This window comes from Dermacentor albipictus, chromosome 3 (assembly GCF_038994185.2).
Source record: "Dermacentor albipictus isolate Rhodes 1998 colony chromosome 3, USDA_Dalb.pri_finalv2, whole genome shotgun sequence".
In the NCBI taxonomy this organism is placed as follows: domain Eukaryota; kingdom Metazoa; phylum Arthropoda; class Arachnida; order Ixodida; family Ixodidae; genus Dermacentor; species Dermacentor albipictus.
In genome coordinates this window covers 127,522,961-127,547,499 of record NC_091823.1, presented here as the reverse complement: position 1 = coordinate 127,547,499, position 24,539 = coordinate 127,522,961, and the positions used below count along the sequence as shown (strand labels likewise).

Sequence of the window (24,539 nt, the reverse complement as noted above, 5' to 3'; positions counted from 1 at the left end):
TGATCCGCACGAGGCCTGTCAGCAGTGGAGCAGCGACGGGCGAAAGTAAGCCTATCTGCGTGTAAATAATGCGATCACAAAAAAAATACACTTGTGGTTATAATTTGAAGTGATCTTGCGAAGAAACTGTAAACAACGCATAAAAATGGATGCCTGCCAGGCTTTATTCATCATCACTGCGAACCCTCATCACAAAATAAAGTGAAAGCACGAGTGCTGATGATGCCCTTGTCACTGTCAGAAAGAATGGCGTCGTACTCCTTGACATCCACCAAGTTTACTGAACAGGCAGCACTTAGGAAGTGCCTGCGACACCGAACATGCCAAAGCGTTTGACGGCTTGCATGGTGGACTGCGGTGATGCCCTGAAAAGACTTCGAAGACCATTTGCTTGAGCCACTTGCATAACAACACCGATAGTCTTGCACAAGATTGCATTTAATAGGCCATAACCACATTGAATACAAAGAAGCCCATTAAGTTCCAGCGGTTTCATAATGCTGTTGTGGCACAATCTGGCATAGGCTGCACCGCTCGCCTGTGTGGACTGCGACACTCGGAGGCTTCTGTGGTATGTGCTGGAGGGCTTTATACGTGGTAGCAATTGCAGTAGGGCCTAGGGGTTTAGCTTTACCCAGTTCTGAAGCACGGTAAAGATACCTAATTGCTGACCAGCTACCGTCCTATACTGCTTACGAGCTGCCTTTGTAAGCTTTTTGATAAAACGATCATTCGAGTCCAACAAAGTGCTTGATCCATTTCAATGTGGCTTTAGGGAAGACTGATCTGCAACCGACCATCTTGTATGCATCAAAGTAAACATCCGTGGTGCATTTGTACACGAGCAGTACATCTTGTCTATATTCGTCGATATGGCAAAGGCGTACAACACGACATAGCTGTACTGTATACTATGAGCAAGACCTGTCGTAGATCGGCATTCAAGGAAATATGCCTAACACTATAGAAAGCTACCTGTCCAACTGTACTTATCAAGTCAGAATTGGCAATGTATTGTCTCGTCCATTTACACAGGAAACTGGTATACCTCAAGGAGGTGCGCTCAGCTGCACGCTCTTCATTGTTAAAATGACCTCGCTCCGTGCGTCGCTGCTGCCTCCAGCAATTACCTATTCTGTCAATGTAGACGACGTACAGTTAGGCATCTAAGCTTTTAACCTCGCAGTTTGTGATTGACATGTACAGCAAAGCCTAAACAAAGTGTCTAAATGGGCTGGAGAAGACGGATTTCAGCTTAACTCGCTAACAAGTTCCTGCGTTCTTTTCACAAGAAAGTTATGACTAGTTCCAGATCCCAGTATTGAAGTGTCTGGGCAGCGTATACCTGTGAACAAGGAGCAGAAGTCTTTAGGCATCGTGCTTGATGCGAAATTTACCGTCATTGCACATATCAGATATATCAAAGCAAAGCGCCAAGGTCAATGAACTTACTGAATATGCTTTCTCATACAACATGGGGAAATGACAGGATTAAACCTCTACAATAGCCATGTTCAATAATTTTTGGATTACGGTTCCATGGTGTATCACTCTGCCGTGCTGAGCATGCTTAAAAGCGCTAGATCCGGTCCATCATCTGGGTATCCGCCTGGCCACAGGCACCTTCAGAACAAGCCCTATTGAGAGCCTACGCATTGAATCGAACGAATGGTGCCTTTACCTATAAAGAACATACAGCAGGTTCACATATTTCCTCAAAGTACAGTCTCACCCTTGACATCCTTGCTACACATACGTCAATGATGTGGCTTGTGTTGCACTATTCCATAATCGACCCTCAGTGAGAGCCTTTTTGAATGCGGGTCAGAAAACTTAGTGATGGAATGGGTGCCCCAATCCTCGAACATTGCCTAATGGCTCCAGTAAAGCTTTTACTGCCGTGGCAATGGCAAATTGTTGAATGCGACACAGCATTTATAAACATACAGTGAAATCTCGGTACAACGAACTTCAGGGGACCGCGGGAAAATGTTCGTTATTCTGAAAGGTCGTTATAGTGAAAGCCCAAAAATTAGCCATAACAATAGCATTTCAGTAACGCAAGCGTCCTACCTTTGAAGCGGTACCTCCTTGAACTCGTTTCTCACACAATGCACACGTGATCGTCAGACAAGGCACATTTATTTGAAATGGTCTGTGATCGTCTTCTGACGGGTGCAGCACAGACTCTGCAGCACGAACGATTCCAGACCGTCCGCATTCTTATGCACGCCTTCGGTCGCTGTGCCGCTTTTGGCTATAAATATGCAGAGTTTTCGCAAGCAGTCCAACGCATCTGTGGCCGACACGGACTCGTCGCGGTCTTCGGGTGCTGCCGTAACGTGCAGCAAGATTCTTGCTGGTGCTTAAAGATTTTCTCCTTATCTTTGAGAATCGTGGCGATCGTCGACCGCGCCACTCCACGTTCTTTAGCCACGACGGATTGTTTCTTCCCGTCTTCTATCTCGCGAAGAATCTCTACTCTCTCGCTCAAAGAAAACTGCTTTCGCTTCTTCGCCGTGGTTAGAGTTGTTGAGCTCATGGCAACGCGAACGCCGGCACGCACTTCTAACACAATAATATAACCAGAAGAAAAACAAGATGGACAGGCCTGATACGGGTGACAGCACGCGAACAACTGAGAAAACAAGCAAGAAAAACGTGATGCGTCGTCAACTCCGCAACAGGAAAAAAAAAAAGCCCACTTCAGCGTTAATTACTACTTTTTTTTTTTCTTCTGCCGCACCGTCTCAGGTTTTACGAGCCCATGCTCCCCGCCTCTCCACTCACAAAACCTGGTGCGTCGTTGCCTCCACAACGGAGAAGGAAAAAAAAGTCCCCGCCCGCATCTTTCTCCTTCCGCGCCATCTCAGGTTTTTGCGGGAAGCAAGTTGCAAGGCGGCCCGCTCTTCGCGCTGCGTCGTCTGCTAGCTTAGAGCTCTGACTGCCGTGACGGATACACTGAAATCTAAGAATCCTCGCATTTCGGGATATGAGTTCGTAGTACTGAGGTGTTGTTAAGATGACACGGAAATTAAATAACGATCGTTATTCTGAAATGTTCGTTATTCTGAAGTTCGTAGTAGTGAAATATTTTTACATTGAAACTATAAGCAGTCGGCACGGGATTTCATAAAAGTTCGTTAATCTGAAATGTTCGTTAATGTGGTGTTCGTTGTAACGGGGTTTGACTGTAATAAAAAACGCCCCAGATGCGCACATACATATCAGTGAAGCTATTACTGCCGGGGCAATGGCAAATTGTTGAATGCGATACATCATTTGTAGACATAACACAATGTGCCCCATATGCGCACATACCTATGCACTTTCGAGAGCTTCAGTTGAAGCACATCTGCCCAGAGTTTTATACAGATGCGTCATTGTCACAAGTCGGCCTGTCTTACATGGCTGTCAGCTCATTGTTTTCGGAATGTGACGTTCTACATCTTGAACCTAGTATTTTTATGGCGGAGGCCTATGCAGTACTGTCGGCTACTAAACACATTAAAAAAGCAAAGCTTCCAAAGGCCATTATGTCCACAAATTCCCTAAGTGTTGTTAAAACTTTACAATTGCTATGAAAACAAAATAATCCTGTAATCAGTGACCTCTGTTCACTGCTCTACAATACATATGCATCTAACCAACAGGTTGCAATGTGTTGGTTGCCTGGGCACAGGTGTACAGAGCTTGCAGATAAAATGGCAACTTTCATAGCTTCAAAACCCAGCAATCTGGCCATTCCTACGCAAAAAACTCGGGAGCTATTGGCGACACTTGTGGGACGAGCAAACACTGAATAAGCTCCATGTAATTAAGCCACTTTTAGGTAACCAGCCATCATTAACAGTCATGACGATCTGAAGCTCTTGTCTGCTGCCTCAGAATAGGGCATACATATGATACACGCACACACACACACGCGCGCGCGCGACGCACATATACGCTTATGCACACCCTTGAACTGGTGCTGAGCCTCCCAGCTGCTATGGCGGGTTTGGCGAGGGGCTGATCGTTCTCCATGTTTGGCTGCTGCAAGCTTACCTACTTTTTAGTAGAGCACATGCCTCCAGAGCCTTGTGCTCTAGGGTCTCAGGGAGGCGGTAGTGCTAATGCAATCTTAAGCATTTTTTTTCACGCTATTTCAATTTAGAGTATATTTTATGCTCATCGCTCACATCACTCCTCCTTGACATTATTTTAGCACTTGTATATTTTACGTACCTTACAAAGAATATTTTTAGGGCTCTATACAGCCTCGCTCCGTCCGACATTTGTCATTCATCGCATCACGCATCATCAACTTCCCCACACCATTTCTTGGCTCTCTGGCCATCCCTGGCGCTTGTGCCAAAAAAAAAAAAAACCTACATCAGCATCATCAACCTGTGGTAGATGTGGTTAGAAGCTGACAGTCCTCCACATCATTCTGGAGTGTTGGGAAGCCGAAGCTGACAGAAACAAATATTTTCCTCTAGCACACCGCTAGCATGTCCCTCTCCATCCTGTAATGCTTCTTGCTGCAGAACCATTTTTTTTTTTAACACGAAATCACTTCTAGGATTCCTGAATGTTGTCGTCTTGCACGTTATTAGACCAAGAAAGTCGTAGCGCATCCTCTCGCCAGAGGACAGCCATCTCCTCGTAGGAAATTGACGGTTTTCCAACCCTGTTTTTCAAGGGTTCTGTTAAGGCAGTAGTGCTTCTCTGACACATTTAGTAGACCATATCAACCTTTCACCATGTCCCTTTTGTGCTCATACACTTCACTAGTAATTGCCACCATTATAAATACATTTTATGCACTTTACAGCGACTGTTTTTAAGGCCTCTTTACAGCCACGTCTTGACTAACTCTAGTAATTCATTGCGGCATTTTGAACTCATTTAACACTAGCCTGGCACTTCTTGGCCATACTTGGCCCTTGCGCCATGAGAACCGCATGTCATCATCATCATCATCATAGTGTTGTTGAATGCTTGTAATGAAGCTGCCTTCTTTTACCAGCTGCTGTTCATGTATCTTTCGCTTGTGGCTGCATGATAAGGATGGATAGCTTCTGCTACTGTTATCAGAGTTTGCACAGCTTCAAGGAAGTGTGTATGCTTGCCGTGTACCTAACAAACCAAGGACAATGCATTTATGGAGGGCTATACTATGGAACAGTCTGAGACTTCAATGCAAGCTCTGTTCACAATTCCGCACTGCACTTGGGGTCAATGCCTCTGCACTCTGTAACTTATTGCTTTAAGCAGTATTGACATGAGAGAAATACCTGGCGTTGCAGCAGGGCGCGCAAACCGCCTGACATTTTTGGCGCCAGAGGGGTGACGTAGCCAATGCCAGGGGATGCTCCGGCACCAAACATCACTCCTTTGGCGGGGAAAGAGCAGGATTCTAGCCAACTAGTCTAGCAACCTATTGCACAGTGCTCAAAATAGCTGCTGCCTTCACAAGTGCTTGGCAGTCTTGTTCGCTTCTGCGATTGCTTTTTGAACATGTTGAAGCTCGGTGATGGAGCAACTATTTTTGATCTCACTCATGGTGCACCAGATAGCCGCTACCGTGCTAGATGTTGACAGTTTAGGTCGTTAAAACTGTCTCTAAACATTCACATCTCTCAATCCCCGCACCATACCTTGCAAAGTTAGTGTGAGTGGGGCAGCATTGTGACGGCTCATTATGTCACGCTCCCCTCCGTGTCTAGGACCACCCCTGTGTGAATGCTGCTTGAGGGGTGCCGATATTGAGAGAAGCTCACCTTTGTCATAGATATGTGCAAATGTGATGGGATGGCTCATCTGTGCAAGTTCTGTTTGAGTTGAACAGTGGGGGTGCATTTGCCGTTGCATTCTTAGGTTGTTGCTCACTGTAGTTGGACTGCTTCTGTGGTTAATTACTAGCACTTTTTTAATAGTTTTGCTTGAAAATTGTTGCAAAAGGAGAGTTATGGAAAACAAATTGACAGGGCACTGCATGCTGTGCAGTGCTGCCTGCTAAGAAGAATGATTTGATTACTACTTTATTGTAAACAGATTCTTGTGTTCACAAGTTCAGAGGGTGGTTTAATTTTATTAGTGGGGTTCCACTGTACAGATTCTGCTGTTTCCTGTTCCAGTTATGGCCCTAAATGCAAGCTGTGCTGGATTTTTGTCACCTACCTGGAAGGTTTCACTTATTTGTTTCTATCTAAAATATAGAAAGGACGTAGCTGTGCATTTAGTTGAGGTCTAGCTTCTAAGTTTTCAAAACATTTTCTTGCTTACTTCATTAGCCTTGGTTCGCGAGAAGCCACTGCGCGCCGGGTCAACAGACATCCCAACTGCAGGGATTGACGATCTCAAGCTTGCTATGCGAGTAGGAAGGAAAATTAGTGTCAAGAGCTTGGGCCAGTTGGTCAAACCACGGTGCAAGGACATATTAAGTGGCAACACACGCCACTGTGCCCGACCAGATAGTGTTCATAGCTGCGGTAATCATGCCGGGGCGCTCCCACTGTTGTCGTGGTCGATGCCTGTACCATGCAGCGGCAAATCGTTTTCTCCAAGATCGCACAATGCACCTTTTGCTTAGCTGAACCAGTGCGCCTGCAGTTGTGTCACCTCTCCTCCTGGGTCTGGCTGGTCTTCACAGCTTCGTCCAAAGAACAAGCAGCCCATCACCAATGCCAGGTGCATAGTCGGTGACAAGCATACACAGGCCCAAGCCATCACTGAAGCTTTTGTGCAAACACCCCAGCACGAAACTGGGACGCAGAAGGCCAGCAACAAAACAATTAGCGCATATCTTTGTTATTGTTAGCCTTCAAAATTTTATTGAATTGTTTACAAAATTAGTTCCTCGCCTACCCAAATAAAAATTATTGCAACATACCGTGCACTGTATACCGTTTAGTGAAAGGCAAGCTTAATGGAACTGACTAGACCACCACTACACAAACTAAATGGGGAGAAAATATGCATCAAGCGGTTATAAAACTGCCTGTCCGCCAAGCGCCGGGTTAGTTATGTGTTGGGCTGACTTCATGGACAGTTGGCTTGCAAAGTTGGCTGTGGGACCTAATTTTCCCTCCTACCTAGTTTCTTTCCTTCGTGCATGTTCCGTGCTCTGTGTACGTAACATGCACAGAGTAAAGAAATTATCCCATAGTTTCTTGTGTTAAGTTAGTGTCTGGGAGGCATGGTGTTGATGACTGATAATATGCATGTTTGTGGTTGTTGACTCATTTTCTATTCTAGTTCATGTCTACTTGGTTTGAAATTTAAGTGTTATTTTCTTTAAGATGCAGAGCTCTCATTTGTTATAAAGAGAGCCTTTTGTGCAAGAACATTTGCAACCCAGATGCCTCTCTCTTTTTAACATGTGAACTATCACACTGTGCGCTAGCAGTTTTAACACTGTACAAGGTGGCTCCTCAGTTGCAGGTTGAATTTTTCTATTCATTTTTTTCTATGCTTTGTGTTTGGAGTAAAGCAGTGGCTTTACATTTGTGTTCACTTCTGTCCAATGGGAGCTGTCCTTTACTGTGTCAGGCAGGACACAATGCTTGCATTTTTACCTTGCTAGTGTATTGTCGGGATGTCTGGTTAGACCAGTGGCCCCTTCATTGTAGAGTTTTCTTCCTTTCTTCTGCGCACTATGTACGTACTGAATGAGGTACTCAAATTGTATTGAGGCAACTTGTTCATTGCTGAATAAGGATATAGTTTGGAAGGTTCCTGCAGGATAGGATTAAACGTGAAGGACTGCCTTTGTGCCATGGCTTACGGGATTATGATGACATTTCTAGGCTGAAGGCACAGGGGCGAAACCTTCGCCGGCTATGGCGAGACCTTTTGCAAGTCAAACGGGACAGTTTGTGGCTACCATGGGACTTTGGTGGGGTGTTGCTGCGTGTGGTGGGAGGGACGTTGTCACTTGCGTTACCTCTGCAGTGGAGAGGTGCATCTCTCATCTTCCTTGTGTGAAAACCCCTTGAGGCGGGAGACATTAGTTGCACTGTGGCTCTGATTCAACTTGTGTTCTACATTCTATATGCATATCTTTAAGGAAGTTTTGAAAAATGATGTGCCAATGCATGTTCAGTTTGGAAATGTCCGCAGAATTTTCTTTTTCCTTTTAGCTTTGGGCTTCACATGCAATGTGTGGGCTCCCCGAATGAGCAAGTTTTGAAGCCATGGCCCTGCAAGCCATGGGAATTGAAAAACTAGGCTCATTGCCTGGAATGTTGTCTGCCAGAGTGCACACCCACTGAGTGGTAGTAGTGTAAGTTTATTAGTATCTATTTCACTGGGCAGTGCAGGGGGGGGGGCTTGCAAGAGGGGCTGCATATCCGTACTGGCTTGAACATTGATTAGCACGTTAGGGCAGTCAGTGTGGCCCCTGACTATTCTACAGCACATCATTTCATAGGCTATGGCACCTGCTTGCTATTGAAGATTGTAGGGAGATCATTTTGCTTTTGTTTATTGTGCCTGCCTTGATAAGCTGAGTGCAAAGCTCTCCAGACTTTGTGTTGTAAGACTGTCTGTGTCACTTCATTACAGCATTCTTCCAGGTGTAGGGTCTGTGCGGGGTAGTGCTGGTGGGCTGCATTTTGCACGGGCGCTGCTTGTGTGTACCCACTGCTGACCGTGACGTGTTCCATGCCCTTCCTGTTCTCCCTGTTGCAGGAAGAAGTGCCTTAATGAGAAGCACCGGCGGGAGCAGGAGAACGTCTACCTGGAGGAACTAGCAGAACTGATCTCTGCTAGCCTGTCTGACATGAATTCCCTGTCCGTCAAGCCAGACAAGTGTGCCATACTGCAGGAGACGGTCAACCAGATTCGCCGGATCAAGCAGCAGGAGGCGAGTGGCGGCGGAGGCCTTGGCGAGCTGCAGCAGAGCGAGGTGTCGTCGAGCAAGCCAACCATCCTGAACAGTGACGTGCTTGGGCCCTTGCTCCTCGAGGCGCTGGACGGGTTCCTGTTTGTGGTTAATACCGAGGGGCGCATCGAGTTTGTGTCGGAAAACGTCTCGTCCTTCCTGCAGTACGGCCAAGGGGAGCTGGACGGCACGAGCATCTACAACATTCTGCACCACGGCGACCATGGCCGCTTTAGCAGCAACATGCTGCCCATGTCGCTGGGCGCCAACGGCCTGGGCTGGACCGAGGTTGGAGGCAAGAGCCGCTCGTTTCAGTGCCGCTTCCTTTTGCGCCCACCCGACGCCGAGGACAAGCAGAATAGTGCGCGCATCGCCCCCCTCTACGAGAACATGCTTATCTCAGCCCTCTACCTGCCCTCCTACCCCAACGGCTCCGGCACGGGAGGCGCAGGCAGCGGCGATGAATCCGGCGCAGACTCCGGTCAGTGCCTGCTCACCTCCATTCTCTCTGGGCCTTCTAATTATCATGATGACTCTACATAGCATGAAAAAACAGGCAGGCTGGAAGAGGGACAAGACAAACATTCACTTGCAAATGGTAGTTTGTTATGAACGTCACAGAATATATACACGCTAAAAGAACAACAACCTGGCAGTTAACCAAAACCGCATCACCTTGAATCTAAAATAATATCTAGCCAATTCTCCCCATCTGTCCCTGCCTTCTTTTTGCTCTCTCTACGTTCATTATGAATGGAAACCAACTTGCTGCACTTCATTGGCATATCACTTGTTGCATGCAGTCTCAGAGCACCTACTACAGTGGTCGTAGTGTCTGCTCTCTGAGCTTTTACTGTTACAACACCATTAACTGCGGGCAGGTTGGGGGAAATGACACTGCTGTAAGTAGTGAGGTCCTGCCAAAATTTTGAACGCACTTCGATGATGTTGCATGCTTAGCCGTGTTATCCATGTTGAAGTATGGAGCTAGTTGTGTGTCGTACTGTTCTTGAATTAGCTCTTGACTCCAGCTGGTACTTGCTTGCATTGTTATTCAAGGTGGCGACTGAATAAACATTAGAATTTATGGAATTCGGAATATCAATCTTCTTGTCAGTGCACTCTATTCTGGTAATATAGGAGAGTATTACTCCTTTAGCAGCAGAAAGAGTAAATGGATTTAGGCTTTTTGTATTTCCAAGTATTATGCTTAGCTCCTTTTCGGCATGTTGTCTAGTTCTGTGTTGCGTTAAATGTGCAACTGAATTCTGTACACACATCTAGTCATTTGGGTGTATAGCTTCATTACTGCCATTGCCTTGATAATGAAAGATGTGATCAATGTTGGCTTGTTTGTTGTTTATGTTTATGGTGGATCCACACGACAGACTAAATGAGTCTTTTCCGCGACGGACGGCGCATCACGTGACTACGCGTCACAGATTCATGCCGTCCGCGCATTGTCCACGACCCCTACGGATGGCAAATGCCGAGCTATTTTTCGCATCTGGATTCTGGGGGTCGAATGCTGCAGATTTAGCCCAGCATGCTTCACAGTCTGGCAACAAGCGCAACTTTGGGATCTTTCTGAAACGGCTTCATCTCTGTTGAGACCATTCGTGCGTGCTTGTGCGCGCGACTTGCACAAGAGCGACTGCAATGAACTTGAGCGACGAGGCAACTTTCTTCTTCTTGCATCTTGTGGAGCAGTTCCCTGCATTGTGGGACATGACTCTCACCGATTACGCAGACACGAGAGCAAAAGAGACGATTTGGCAGCAACTGAAGAAACTGCTCTCTTGTCACTCGAAGCAGCCTCTGGTGTTCTTCAATGTCGCTGACCAACAGCTCTCGGTACAAGTGGTTTTGCATACGGAGATTCTTGTTGGCGATATAGTTATTTCGCCAACAAGACCTCTTTCGATGGAACAAGTACTCATCATCCTATTCGGACAAAACTGCCATTGCGGCCAACTGTCATTTCCTTTCGATCTCCATCTTCATTCAGAGTGAAAAACACGTATGAGAGTCCTTATTACACCGATGGCACCATCTAGAGTGAGTAAAAACAAGCACATTTGTAACTTACGGCCACTGAGATCCGCTCGGACCACCGCAACATGTTCGAGGCCATGTTCAGCCAATGCAGCCACTCTAAGCCTATACGCCGAGAATCTGAGTATGGCTTTCGGAAATGGTGCCCACTCATCATGAATACTTTGCTGATGAAGCTTCTGGACAAAAATTTAAACCAAATACAAGCCTCAGTTTGAAAGTTACAGGCCACACAGTGGACGACGACAACTTGACAGGTTCGAGGCGGATGGCAGTTGCTTCGGGCGGTGCTGCCGTCTTTTTTTCCTCGGCGCGGTTGTCTGGGTGCGCTTCGCAGCCAGACAGGCAGCGGAATAAGCATCCGCAGAACAGATTTTCGCAGAGCCGTCCATTGTGTGGATCCACCAAGAAGAGGTGACCAGTTGATCAGACTTTTGCTTGTGAACAGTGCTTGATGTATGAAGGATTCAAAACAGTCCTTTAGGGCACATTCACACCGGCGACTTGAGGAGGTCGCGCGACCAAGTTGGTCGCTTTGCGACCAGTCGCAAATGGTCGCAAACGGTCGCCTTTCTCGAAAAGCGACCATTTTGGGCGAGTCGCTCTCTGCGCGATTTTTCAGTCGCGCGACCGTGGTCGCAAAACTGATAAACCAATCAGCAGCGCACCGGAAGTGATCATTCGTGTGTCTACATCCGGCCTCCTCCGGCGTCGCATTCAAATTCCGCGTAGATTCCGAGAGTTCTCGCTGAGAACGATAATCTCCGGGATTGCGACTTGCGGGTCGCGCTCAGCCGGGTTTGCTGGTGTGAACATCAGTCGCCTTCGGTCGCTTTTTGATTGCGAGTCGCAAACGGTCGCCCGACCTCCTCAAGTCGCCGGTGTGAATGTGCCCTTAACCATTCAGTCTAAATATAACTCGGCATTCTACTCGAAACAAATTTTCTTGCAGTATTCGTATTTGACTACTAAATGTTTTGCTATTCAGATGCCACTAGTTGCATGCCAGCAGCAGTTAAGGCAGAGGTCATGTGCCCATGCTGAACTGGTGGCAGCTTATCAGATAGCCAGTCGCGCAACCTCTAGTTGATTGCTGGTGTGAGTGCTCCCTTACGTGTCTGGTAATAATTTCGAACCGTATTAGTGCAGGATGTGGTTTGCAGTCATTCTTGTAGACTGACTGCCCTGAGACTAAGTCAGGGGTAGTGCTTTAAGCTTTATAAAATTTCAGTGAACAGAAGTAATTAAAAAAATGTTTTTTTTTTTTTTCGTGTCAACCCCTCACCCCCCTTTCTGTCTATACTGGGCTGACGAGTAGAAGCGCAGAACTGCCTGGTCTGTGTGGCTCGCCGTATCCCCGCGAACGAGAAGATTCCAGCCTCTGTAGGTGTGGAGCAGTTCACGACACGTCTTGACCTCAGTGGCAAAATTCTTGCTGTCGACACCAGGTGAGTCCTCCACCAACGCTGTTTGCATCTTTCAAAGTCGAAGTGTCTACCAACCGGGAAAACCGGGAATTCTCAGCGAATTTGAATAGTCTGGAAATACTCAGGGAAACCTCAGGGTATTAGTGCTTTTATCAGGAAAAATTAGCTGCAACTTTATTGAAAGGGAAAGAAAGTCGTGACAATGTTGGCTTCAGTGACAAGAATTGCAACAAATCATCATTGACACAGTGTCATTGGCACGAGGTATTGCCAGAGTAGCTAACGATTGATTTTCCAGACGCCCGATTTTTCGAATATGCCCGATAATTTGCACAGCTTTGCGGCACCATCGCATGCTCAATATAGTCAATGTATATTGCCCTGACTACAGGTCTGAAATGGCATTAATCAAAGCCACCACCGCTGCCATTTTGATTATCTCGCCGCTTCGAACCGGCACTCTCGCACGCAGATCCGCTGGCAGCCGTAGCCACCACCACGGCAACGTTAGGGCTAGCTGCTTCTACGTTTGCTTTTAAGCTTCTTGCCGTGCGGTAGTGTGTTTTTCATTGAATGAATTCGCCGCTGTCGGCAATGGCATCAACTCCACCTATGTAATCCTTGCGATTGGCTTCGAAGCTCACAGAGCAGGGCGCGTTGCGTAATGCGAGTCTCCGAAATTTAGCTTTGCCTTAGTACAGCAGTGGTATGCGGTGAAGGATAAGCATAGGAAGGGGCAATTGTCACGGGGCACAGTATGTATTCCTTAATTGTACATGCGTGCACCCCCATCTCATGTCACAGTACGAGCACCGAAATACCTAATAAGTGTGCTGGCAGGCCTTAAGAGCTTTTTCAGACGTGCCTGTCGCAATTTTAGCCCTTAAGGGCAGTTAAACACATGCATTCATTTTTTTTTTGACTGTCCAATCTTTTGGATGTTTTTGTGGCACCTGTACAACTGACCGAGAGGATGCTGTCAAAACGCTGGCGTAAGGAAGTGCGGTAGCAGCAGCAGGCGAATTCACTTTTGTGCTGCCTTGCTTCAACACGAACTAAGTGGCAAGAACACAGCGTATATGAAGCTATCGGCCCTCGGCGCTTGCCTCTGTTCCCATCGCAGTTTGCCTCCCGTATAGGACCCGCGCGGCTGTTTTAGCCGTGTCACATGCAGCAGCCACTGGAGTTGAATCCCTTCCTCTCACCGCCTCCCAGGTGCCTTGCTTGCTTCCTCCCAGCTTTCCTCCTTTGCGCGTCCGAGCTTGAGCCACTGTCGTACAGCTCACTCTCGCAAGCTTTCAGTCGTACATACAGCATACAGTGTGCGGTGATTATGATATTGCCCTTGGACTTTATACGGGGGGACATCACGGTGACGCCGCCGCCAGCATAAATCTGCCTGGAGTGCCCATGTAATTGCTATGTCAATAGTAAACCAGAGTAGTATTCATAAAAAACATATTGGGCTACATTTCAAAATTTCTGACTGTATAGCAGAATGCATGTTGTTGTGATTGCTATCGCTAATTAAAAATCGAAGGGCACTATTACCAAAATTTGCATGCACTAGACGGTTTCAGCATTGGAGTAATCTGCTTCAATATTCAGCTTGAGCCATTACTTAAGACAGTTGCAGTGCAGCGCTCGTGTCGGTTCGTCGTGGTTTCAAAGCGCGTTGCCATAGTCCATTATTCCACCAAAATTCAGATTGGCCTGCCCCAAACTTCTTCAAAATGAAATTTTATCTGCTCCACATTGCTCCAAAGTGAAATTTAGTCTGCTTCAAGCTGCTCCAAAATGCAATTTTACTTGCTCCAAAAATTGCTCCAAAATGACTCTGGGCGGTCCCGTTCCTAAAGTTGGGATTTTGAAACCTCTAGTGTGTGCACTGTGTTTATGTTCTCAATGCTTGCACGTGTGCTTTTTAACAGTGGTGTGTCGTCGACGTACAGCCAGTACCTCAACAAGTCCCTCGTGGGACGTGTGATCCAGGAGCTCTGTGATTCCAGGGATCTCCACAAGTTGGATCAGCATCTTAAAGAAAGTGAGTGGTGTCACTTTCCTCCACCTTTAAGTAGAACTAGTGAACTTGCCGTGTAGTGCAAATTTTTTCTTTTGGAGGCTGGTAAGCTCCAGGCATTCTAAGACTTGCTTTTGCATGCAACACAGTAACTGCCTGTTGTGAATCGAAGGTTAAAAAAAAATACAGGGCTGTTTGAGACGAGAAGAGACAGCCCAGATTATTGGAACCTGCTGACGCCAGAAGTAGGGGGAACCTCAACATGTGACATAGGTGAAGATAAACAAAATAATAAAATCTTCAGCGCACCTTGATGTTTTTGTTTTGGTCTGGAATCTCTCCAATGACCTTCATCTCAACGCTGTCCCATGCAGCCCTCCAGCAGGGTCAGCACACGAGCGCCATTTACCGGCTCCAGGTGACGCCCGACAAGTCTCTGCTGGTGCAGACCAAGAGCAAGCGCTTCAACTGCAACCAGGTCACGAGCGAGCCAGAGTTCCTCATGGCCACCCACTCCATCATCCGGTGAGGCTGCCTTAAATATTCTGGGCTTTGTAGGGGGCACTAGGGTGCTAATCCATTCTTCCTACCCTGCTGTTGTGATCAGTGCTAACTTAATGTTGTCTTTTTTTTTTCATTTATGAACTTTACACACTCTTGCTATACAAAACAAGAGAATGATAAAACATTGTGAGAAGCCAGTAGGTATCTGCTTAAGCCACAGGCATTTTGTGGTGCTGGGAGGGAAATGACACCTCTGAGTTGTTATCGCAGGTGTTGTGCTTCCTTGCCTAATAGCAGGTAGGGTCCAGGGGAGCTCCTAGGGCACTGAAAGACAAGTGATTTGGAACACTGTCATGTTCCACGGTGAATTTAATAGTTATGAAAGGCTTGTTTCCCTTCACGTTCAGTCAAGCGGTCCATAATACAGTGAAACCTCGTTAATGCTGGCTCCAGTAACAGGAATTGCAACAAATTGTCATTGACGCCGTGTCATTGGCACGAGGTATTGCCAGAACACCTAACGACTGATGTTTCAGACGCCCGATTTTTCGAACATGCCCGATAATTTGCACAGCTTTGCGGCACTACCACGTACTCCATATAGTCAGTGTATATTGCCCTGACTGCAGGTCTGAAATGGCATTAATCAAAGCCACCACCGCCGCCACTTTGATTATCTCACTGCCTCGAACCGGCACTCTCGCACGTAGATTCGCTGGAAGCTGTAGCCACCACCGCGGCAACGTTAGGCGTAGCTGCTTCTACGTTCGCTATTAAGCTTCTTGCCGTGTGGTGCTGTGTTTTTCATTGAAAGAATTCGCCGCTGTCAACAATGGCACCGACTCCGCCTTTGTAATCCTCGCGATTGGCTTCGAAGCTCGCAGAGCACAGCACGTTGCATAGTGCCAGTCTTCGAAAGTTAGCTTTGCCTTAGTACAGCAGTGTTACGCGGTGAAGGATGAGCGTGGGAAGAGGCAATTGTCATGGAACGAAGTATGCATTCCTTAATTATATACGCGTGCACCGCTGTCTCCTGTCACAGTATGAGCACCGATATGCCTAATAAATGTACTGGCAGACGTAAGAGCTATTTCGGACATGCCTGTGGCAGTTTTAGCCCTTAAGGGCAGTTAAAGACATGCATTCATTTTTTTCGCGCTGCCCGATCTTTCGGATGTTTTTGCGGCCCCTAGGGAGTCCGAAAAATTGGACGTTGTCTGCACAAGAGGATGCTTCAAATGATCCCTGGGGTGAATGCGTGGCAGAAGGAGGATGAGAACAGAAACGACCGAAGCACTAAATGGGAAAGGAAGCGTGCCGACACCTCTTTGAAGGAGCTTGAGCTCAAAAAAGAAAGTGTAAGCTGACGCTGAGATGCAGGTGTCCCTCAATTAAACCAAAATAAACTCTTTAAAGCAGTGAAACCCAGCACTGAGATGTTGTGTACAGGCTGAAAGTATCTCAGGACAGTTGAGGTTGACTTTCCAGCTGCTGAGAGAGAATCTTAGTTGTGACAAAGTTAAGGCCTCATACCGATGACCTTTCTATCAGTTGATAGAAATAGCTCATATTCAAAACTATTTACTTATGTATGCATCTCCTTTTCATTCGTATTTGAAAATGTTCAACTCAATTTGGAATGTGTTTTACCATTTTTTTCACTGTGAATTTTACTAACAACTTCCCTCTGTTTTCTTTTTAAATAAAATATATGTTACTCCTTACTATTCAAACTGGATTAAGTCATTTTCTTTGTTTCAACATGCTTACTAGAGAGTGACAGCGTCGAACAACTAGGTGTCAGCCTGTCTTGACATAAAATAATGTTCTGGCTCATTCAGGGAATTTATAAGGTGCTCAAGGAAAAGCTGGAAAACTCGGGGAATTTGGAAATGTCAACTTGGTAGACACCCTGTAGAATGCATTAATTGTACACTTCTATTCTTAAGAATAGCGGTAAGCTGCCTGTCAATACTTGTCATGTATCCCCTTCAAGCCATTTTTATTCTTCCGTATTATTCCTGCTCATGATCTGGGTCTTTTGCGACTACCGTATTTACTTGCATAATGATTGCACTTTCTTGTCAAAAAAATTGACGCAAATTCAGGGGTGCGATCATTACGCTGGTTAAATTTTCCGCGAAAAGAAAATTTTTTTTTTCATACCGCATTTGCTGTGAGATGACAATAGGTCAACAAACAGGGAGCTGCCACTGTAGCAGTGTGGGACACCAAAACGAAAATGGCGGCCGGCGGAGCAAGCCGAATGCGCCGAACGTGCCGAACGCATTTATTCTTCTTGTAAGTACAATATGTCCATTGAAACAGTTTTTTACGTATCAGTAATGATTAACATCGTTAATATCGGCAAGTTCGCGGCGATAACGTAGCCATGTCCACTTTGTGGGGACAGAAACAGAGATGGGCGGGCTTAGCTGCCCGTGACATAGAAACACATAGCGGGCATGTTGCGGAAACTTCGGCATTTGTCTTGACTACGATCACGTTAATACTATCACGCCTCCGCTAAAATGGGTGAATATCTTAGCTGTGTTACAAGCGTCAGTGTATGAATAGAGTACACTTCTAGCGCATCAGTGTAAATGTGGCTACTATCATTTCCGCTCGCGTTTTGTTGCGTGCCCACGAGTTCAGAAGAGAGAAATCGAAAGGCGCCTTTTTTTGTTGTTGACCACAACCATTATAAAGCCTACAAATAATAAAGGCATGTTTGGTTGTAGCTTTTCTTTTTTCATAGAAGTGCAGAAAGTGATGAAAGGAATGAAATGGTGCATCTGCTTAAGAATGTTTGGTGCGTACAGACTGATTGGTATGTCTTGAAGAGTCGTTCGCGTACCATTCGACAGGTGGTAAGTGCGATCATCATTAGCTAGACTTGGTGCATGACATAGTGCTGCGGCAAGTTCGGGGTGCGATCATTACACGGGAAAGAAAAAAAATCGAATTTTGACGACAAAATTTAGGAGTGCGATCATTATACGAGTGCGATCATTACTCGAGTAAATATGGTAATTGGCCTAAATAAACGCACTCTTGCGCGCATACCAGCCCTGCAAGTGTTAGCCAGCTCCAAGAAATCTGGCATGTTTCTCTCTTTCCGTGGTCTGATTCAGGGACAGTGAGGCCCCGTCCCCGGATGAGCTGTGCAGGGTTCCGACACCAGTCAATGGAGCACCCTCCTCCTCGTCATCGGGCCCGGCCCCCAGTGGTAGCGGGGGCACCAGTGGCGGCGTGGTAGGGACGGTGGCAACTAGTGGGACCCCGTCTGTGTCTGTCGCGGGTGGGAGCTCTGCAGCCGCCTTCTTTCACCTGAGCCCCTCGTCTTCGGGAGGCAGCCAGGACTTCAACCTTCTCTCCATGGAGATGTTCCCGTCCACCTCCTGGCCCGAGGAGGAAGACCTCTCTTCGGCACACACGCCTAAGGTACGACGCATCCCACTGCCACCTCTCGCAGCCATAGACGTTCCTGCATAAGTTGCTAGAATGCACTCTGGGGTTAGTGTCTGTGGGAGTTGCCAGTGTTCATACCTCGTAGCTCCGCTGAATTTTTCGTAAGTTTGTGCTTGTTTTATGAATGTTGGGTCAATAGTATTTAGACAAATGAATTCACCTTGCAAACAGGTTTTCTTGTCAGTCTCCGACCCTACCGTTGAAGCTACATTTGACTTCTGTTAATTTGACTCTGGTTAATTCGATTCCTACTGAAAGATCCTGTCCAGCACCCATGCGGTTCTGAGTCCAAACTATCTTATTTTGAGCCTAAAATTGGCCTTTGCCGAATTATTTGAACTTGGATCAGTCAGCATGCATGAGCCTGATCCCTATGGTGACCCCAATAGTGACCATTTACTGACAGTGTCTCTCTCGGCAGAGCTGGGTGGACATTGAGATGGGGTGAACACATGCCAAATCTTCAATGGGAAATGATTATTATCTGCTTGTTCTAGGAAGGTCTTCAAGCAATAATGGTAACTTGCAATGCCTGATTACTGTATTTACTCTGTTGTAACACACGCATTTCTTTTCCCCCAAAAGAAAATTAAGCTAAAGACCATCCTTGCTGCGTTTGTATGCTTTGCCGCATAACACGGCTGTATTGCGATGAATCTGACTTCAGGGAACAAGCCTCCACTGTGCAACACGTATTATACCCTTGCCCATTTTTTTCTTGTGTATAAAAGCGGGCATGTACTAGATTTATACGTTGTTTAGGAGCTTCAATTTAAGCTTGTCGTTAGTTTTCCACTTTGGGCATATTGAAAGTGGGTACACATTTGGTTCGAGGGCGTGTTGGAGTAGGGAAAAATACTGCGAAATGAAACGGCAGTGTGTTTTGAAATTTTTCATCTTTAATTTGACCTATCCGGTAATTTGATCCATTTTGTCTGTCCCTTCAAGGTCGAATTAATGGAATTCAAATATATTTCGCAAACTGTCCACTCTGGGCATGCTCTAAAGAAAAGGAATGCGAGCATTGCACTCTTGCCGTGGTTCAGGGTGGCAAGAGCATGGCCGGCGGAGGCGATGATGGCGACGACGATTATGGCTCCTCATCCTTGCCACCCCCTGCATCGACACCAGGGGCTGTGAGTGCGCCCTCGCCCTACACTACAGGGGGCACGACCTCGTCGTCGGAGGACGGTGGGGCGCAGAAGCTGCGCAACCTGCTGACTCAAGGCCTGGGTAGGGGTGGCGGTGGGAACGAGGAGACGGACGCCCCGAGTAGCAGTCGGTCTGAGAACGTCATCCTTCGAGAGCTCCTCAACCAGGATGACGAGGAGGAGCGGCCGGAGGGGAACAACATGCTCAGACGGGTGAGCAAGAAATGCCGAGCACTCTGTCAAGTTGCTGCACCTTTTCCCTTGTTTTTCTTCAGCGCACTCATTGTTGCGTTACGTGTGCTTGGTGTTTTGCGAGGACTCTTGTTACAGGGAAGAGTGCCCCAGGCTATGAGAAGGCAAGTAGTGTGAGTGATTGAAGCGTGAGTCACAGACTGCAAGCAATGAAAAGGGCACCCTGTGGAATAACGGAACTGCATGGAGCAGTAGGCCTAGGAAATTTGAGGGTTGTAGGGTTTGCAACGGCTAATGCAGGGCAGGTGCCGTTTGGGAAGGACTTCGGGAGTATTTTTTTGTTGGGCTGTTGACGATGACAAATGTTTGGCATGATGTTGCCCAATGATTGTGTGTTTTGATGCTTAGTTCTATGTTTATAGATGGTGTAGAGTAATAGGGTGTCAGCTGGAGCTCATTGTTCTGGTTTATTAATTTCCTTTCTTCTGCCTTTGAGGCACTGTCAACAATTGTGCACTAACAAGAACACCTAAACAAAGAACATACAGTTGACGACTGATCCTTTGGACTCCACGGGGATCGTAAATAAATCCGAGCTGTTGAATGTCTGGGGGAAAACAAAAGACGAATGTATCCAAAAAATAATTTCATTTACATTTCGAAGCCCCTGCTGTGAAAGGAAGGAGTGGTCGATGTGTTGCTGCATGTACGTTCGCTTACATACAACGAAGTCTGCCTGTATTTCTGCCAGTGTTGTGTTGCCCTTATACACCGATGCAAGGACTGCAAAGGCTCGAGTCAGATTGGCATGTGAAGGCTCCGGAGCACATGGCACATCATGATCTGAGTCAGTCACTGTTTGACATTAGGAGAACTTGCTCAATCATTTTGTCATCGCTCAGCTCGACAAATGACGACATTGCACTGTCGACGTCTGCAAAGTCTCCAAATGTAACAGTGGCAGGAATCTTTGCACCGCAGTCTCGCAGGTTGTCAATTTCATCTGCATTTGAGCTCGTTGTGGCAGGTGGCAGTTCAGGCTCTTCAATTGTGGAGTCGGGCTCATTATCGAAGGCAAATCCAGCGTGACTGAAGCAGTTGCTGAGTGTCTGCTGGCACTGCCTTCCAGGCATCAGCAAGAATGCTCATGGTGGACATCAAGTCCACATTGTACTTCATCTAACCGTCTAAGCACAGTATCATGTGGTGCAGCAGGTGGGAACGATAGAGCACTTTTAAATTCTTAATAATGCCTTGATCCAGAGGCTGGAGAACGCCGGTTGTATTTGACGGCAGGTATTCTATCTCACTCGCTTTCAGACTGCTAATTGGGGTGTGGGCACTGCAGTTGTCCATGAACAGAAGCACTTTGCGCTTCTGCAACTCGAGCTTTCAGTCCAAGTTGCGTACGTACCCTTCAGACAAGTGGTGTGCGATTCATACCTTATGTTGAATTCCAATCGCGGAGTCGGAGCAGCCGACGGACTCCGCGAGTGAGCATGCGACTCTGGCGCAGAGCAACGCCTCCAAATCCGCGAGTGGAGCGCAACCTGCGCCGCCGGAGCAAGGCGGAAACGGAATTTGTATCGCCGAGTTACCCAGGATACCTTGCGTGTTGTCACTTCTTTCCGCTGTTTGCGCCCACCACCGCCGCACCGGTCACTTGTCTCTTCGGTGCCGTTCACCTGTCGTTTTTTTTAAAGTGCGGAATGGATATCTCGCCAAGCGTGCGGCAGCTTTTGCTTCCTCGCGAGTCGTGACCGGTGGCGCCTCCCAGCAGACAAAGGTGATAAAGGAAATACGTCACACAGAGTTCCGGTCCACTCCGCCGATTTTGGCGGAGCATCTTTTTCTGCTCCACGGAATGACTCCCGCTCTGAATCCACTCCGACTCTCCCATTGGAACACCTTACTCCCGCTCTCGCTCCGTCATTGGAACAAACTTGCTCCGAAACGAGCAGAAAAACTTGCTCCGACTCCGCCATTGGAATTCAACGTTAGTATTTGCTTCGTACCACACAGGCGAAGTGTTTTTTTCCCCTAAAGCATCAAGGGTTTCTCGATTTGCCACTGCCTAGCAGGGGAAGCTTTTCCCTCCCTGAAGCGTAGCTGCCTACCCCGGCAGTGAGTCGTTCGTTACTATGCTTCCCACCTTGGCAAGGTTCTCCAGACAGGCAAGTGTCTTGTCTGGCAGCTGCTTATAGAAAAGCCCAGTCTCGTCGCAGTTGAAGGTGTCCAGAGAGTAGCGGCGAAGTAGCTACTCTCTGTACAACCAGTGTGTTGTACGGAGAGTAGTGTGTTGTTTACTAAGCAACCAGTGTGTTGCTTACTGCACCACTTTCCTCGTACATATATATAAAGAGATGTCATGCCGCTTCTTAAAATTTCGAAGCCAGCTGTCACTGAAGTTGAATCCTTTAATGCCAGGTCGAAGCGCTAGGGTCTTGGCCTTTTGTTCCAAAATGTGGCCAGAAACAGGAATTTGCTGAGAGATGGTAATGCTAAGTCAGATTCTCAATGCCTCTTGCGCACCCTCTTCTGTTCACCTACAGAAGGTTTCTGTGTCATGCCTAAAATCTTCGTGTAATCTGGTATTGTTTGCTTGGAAATGTTGAGCTCTTCAATCTGCGGGCGGCCACTTAGCACTTGTTGTGTGATGGCCACCTTCTTTGCCATTGTCAGTGTGGTGTATTTGGTGCACATTTCGTCGTTGTTGGCATGGACTGCGAGGTTGGTGCCATTTGATGCGGCCTCTCGATGTCTTCACGAGAAAGACTTCTTGGAGCCGGCAGAGCGCTGTCCGGAACACAAACTAAACAGACAAGCACAAAATGGCGGAACGCTGTCTGGAAGGCAAACTCAACAAACATTGCCAGTAGTGGGCCATGCTTGGGGGTGCTGGAATAAGGTGTGATGATGACGATGTTGATGTGACGTCACAATTCAGGCAGAGCCTCCAAGATTGGCATTTGCAGTTAAATCTCTGAGGTGTAGTGCTGCGACCAAGGCAATACCTGAGAGATCACCTTCTAGCATGTAATCTCTGAAGCCATACTGATGTCTCGTCGAGGTTGCCAGAGGAGATAATGGCAGCAGAGTTCTGCGTATGCTATAGCCACGGACGGAGTTCGGATAATCTAATGTAGAGCTGGCGGCTGTCCAAAATAGCAGTCGCTTTTACACTTTAAGTCTATGGGGTCATTGGCAGTGCCGCGAAGCTGTGCGAATTGCTGAGGATGTCTGGATTATTAGTGGGTGATTTATCGGTCGGTGACTGTTGCAGCTAGATAGAAAAAGATGGTTACGAAATGCAACAATCTTATTATGTGTTGTGTTTGAGCTGTGTCAGTGCTCTATAGTGCTTTTGCTTGTTTCGAAAATAAATTGTGTGGCAGAATGCCACGTCAGCTAGTTCAGGAAGCAGCGGTAAATGAGGCCTTTGTCTTCACTGTCTTTGCTTTATTAATTCTTTTTTTTTTTATGCATGAGCAGCTGTCACATTTAAGACACACGGCCTCTGTCGCTTCTGTCTGAAAAGAAACGGTCATCCTGCGATGCTTGCAAGTGTGGGCAGCATTGTGTGTTACACTGTCATTTCGTTGATGGAAGGCAGAGAGAGAAGCTCTTGTGGACGGGCAACTCGCATGGCTTGGTCGATTTTGCTCTGGACTGCGAGTGCAACAGCAGAGACATTCCGATTGTACCTTCAACAGCGAGGAAAAAGAGCCACACCTTGTGCTTCCTTGCCTGACTGATGCCTGACCCAGATGGCCTCCTCTGTGAAACCTGCTTGCATTTGTGCATTGCTTTTAATGTCTTGTGCATCCATATTTCCTCTTGGTTAGACTGTTTTCCTTGTTTTTTTTTTTTAATGACCCTTTCATCGTGGGTTTGGCTGTGCCATGATGAGCGAAGGGGTACACTTAGGGATTGCCAGGTACTGAAAGTTAAGAACTCAAAATTTCCATAAGTAGCCTGGAAAACTAGCTTTATGGTGGCAAATAATAGAGTAGCCAAACAGGATGTAACAGGTCCCAGTGCTAAGTAGATGAATCTTTCAGCTCTGACACCCGTCAACTTTCATGCTTGTTGAAGCCAGTGGCCACTGAATGTTTCAGGCATAGACATGCACTTCTTCTGCTCTGTCGAGTAGCCATTGACATGCATACATACTTTACTACAGATGCGAGTGAGATTAGTTGAGTTGCAAGTGTCAAAGCACATGTGAATGAATTGACGAGTAAAGATAGCAGGTGTCATTTTTTAAAGTTTTGCCTTATCGGACATAACAACGTGGAGCGCTGTGACTGGAATAACGTTCTGAGTGAACCTTCTTTCTGACAAGGTGAAGAGTGTGGAAGTTGGCTACAGTTCAAAGCCAACTGCAATGAAATTTTGGACTGCATGAAAAACAGCTTTAAATAGTGCAGATATAGAGGAGTGTTAGTAAAAAATGTTGCATTTGCAACATGAGTGGATGTGGCATAAAAAGCTTGAAAGAAGTGAGCGTTTTTGATACCAATAGTACTTTAAAAAAATAAAGCGCTGCAATTACCACTTGCCAGAAGTTGCCCATTAGAATGCACAGCAGCAGCTCCTTAGCGTGACCTCCAAGGTTAGGTGTCACTCACAGCTGCCTCGGAATGCTATAAAATTGAGGATGCAAAGTGCTGGGATTTGTGTCGTATTGCAAGTCCCAGCATCTTCTCTTTAGGTGCAGCTTGAAGGCTGCAAACGAGAAAATTGGACATTATCAGTTATGCAGCTTTAACAAGAATGCTTCAATAACCATTTAGCCAAAGTTAAATTTTGTTGCAGTTGGCCTTTAAAGCCTGAGGAGGTAAATAATA

General features: G+C 46.8%; 1 protein-coding gene across 17 annotated transcripts in view; it reads left to right on the top strand.

Moving 5' to 3' along the window:
• The window catches only part of LOC135912852 (nuclear receptor coactivator 3-like), a 676,617-nt gene that overhangs the window by 588,584 nt on the left and 63,494 nt on the right, over positions 1–24,539 (top strand). For 15 of the 17 annotated variants that reach the window (XM_070536047.1, XM_070536045.1, XM_070536043.1 and 12 more), the window contains 7 exons: positions 8,677–9,350; positions 12,243–12,372; positions 14,283–14,395; positions 14,561–14,644; positions 14,746–14,896; positions 18,010–18,319; positions 19,393–19,710. In XM_070536047.1, the coding sequence (XP_070392148.1) occupies positions 8,677–9,350; positions 12,243–12,372; positions 14,283–14,395; positions 14,561–14,644; positions 14,746–14,896; positions 18,010–18,319; positions 19,393–19,710 (1,780 nt within the window). Of the gene's footprint in view, positions 1–8,126; positions 8,270–8,676; positions 9,351–12,242; positions 12,373–14,282; positions 14,396–14,560; positions 14,645–14,745; positions 14,897–18,009; positions 18,320–19,392; positions 19,711–24,539 lie in introns of all 17 variants that reach the window. The other 2 variants (XM_065445428.2, XM_070536044.1) reach the window with 2 other exon arrangements.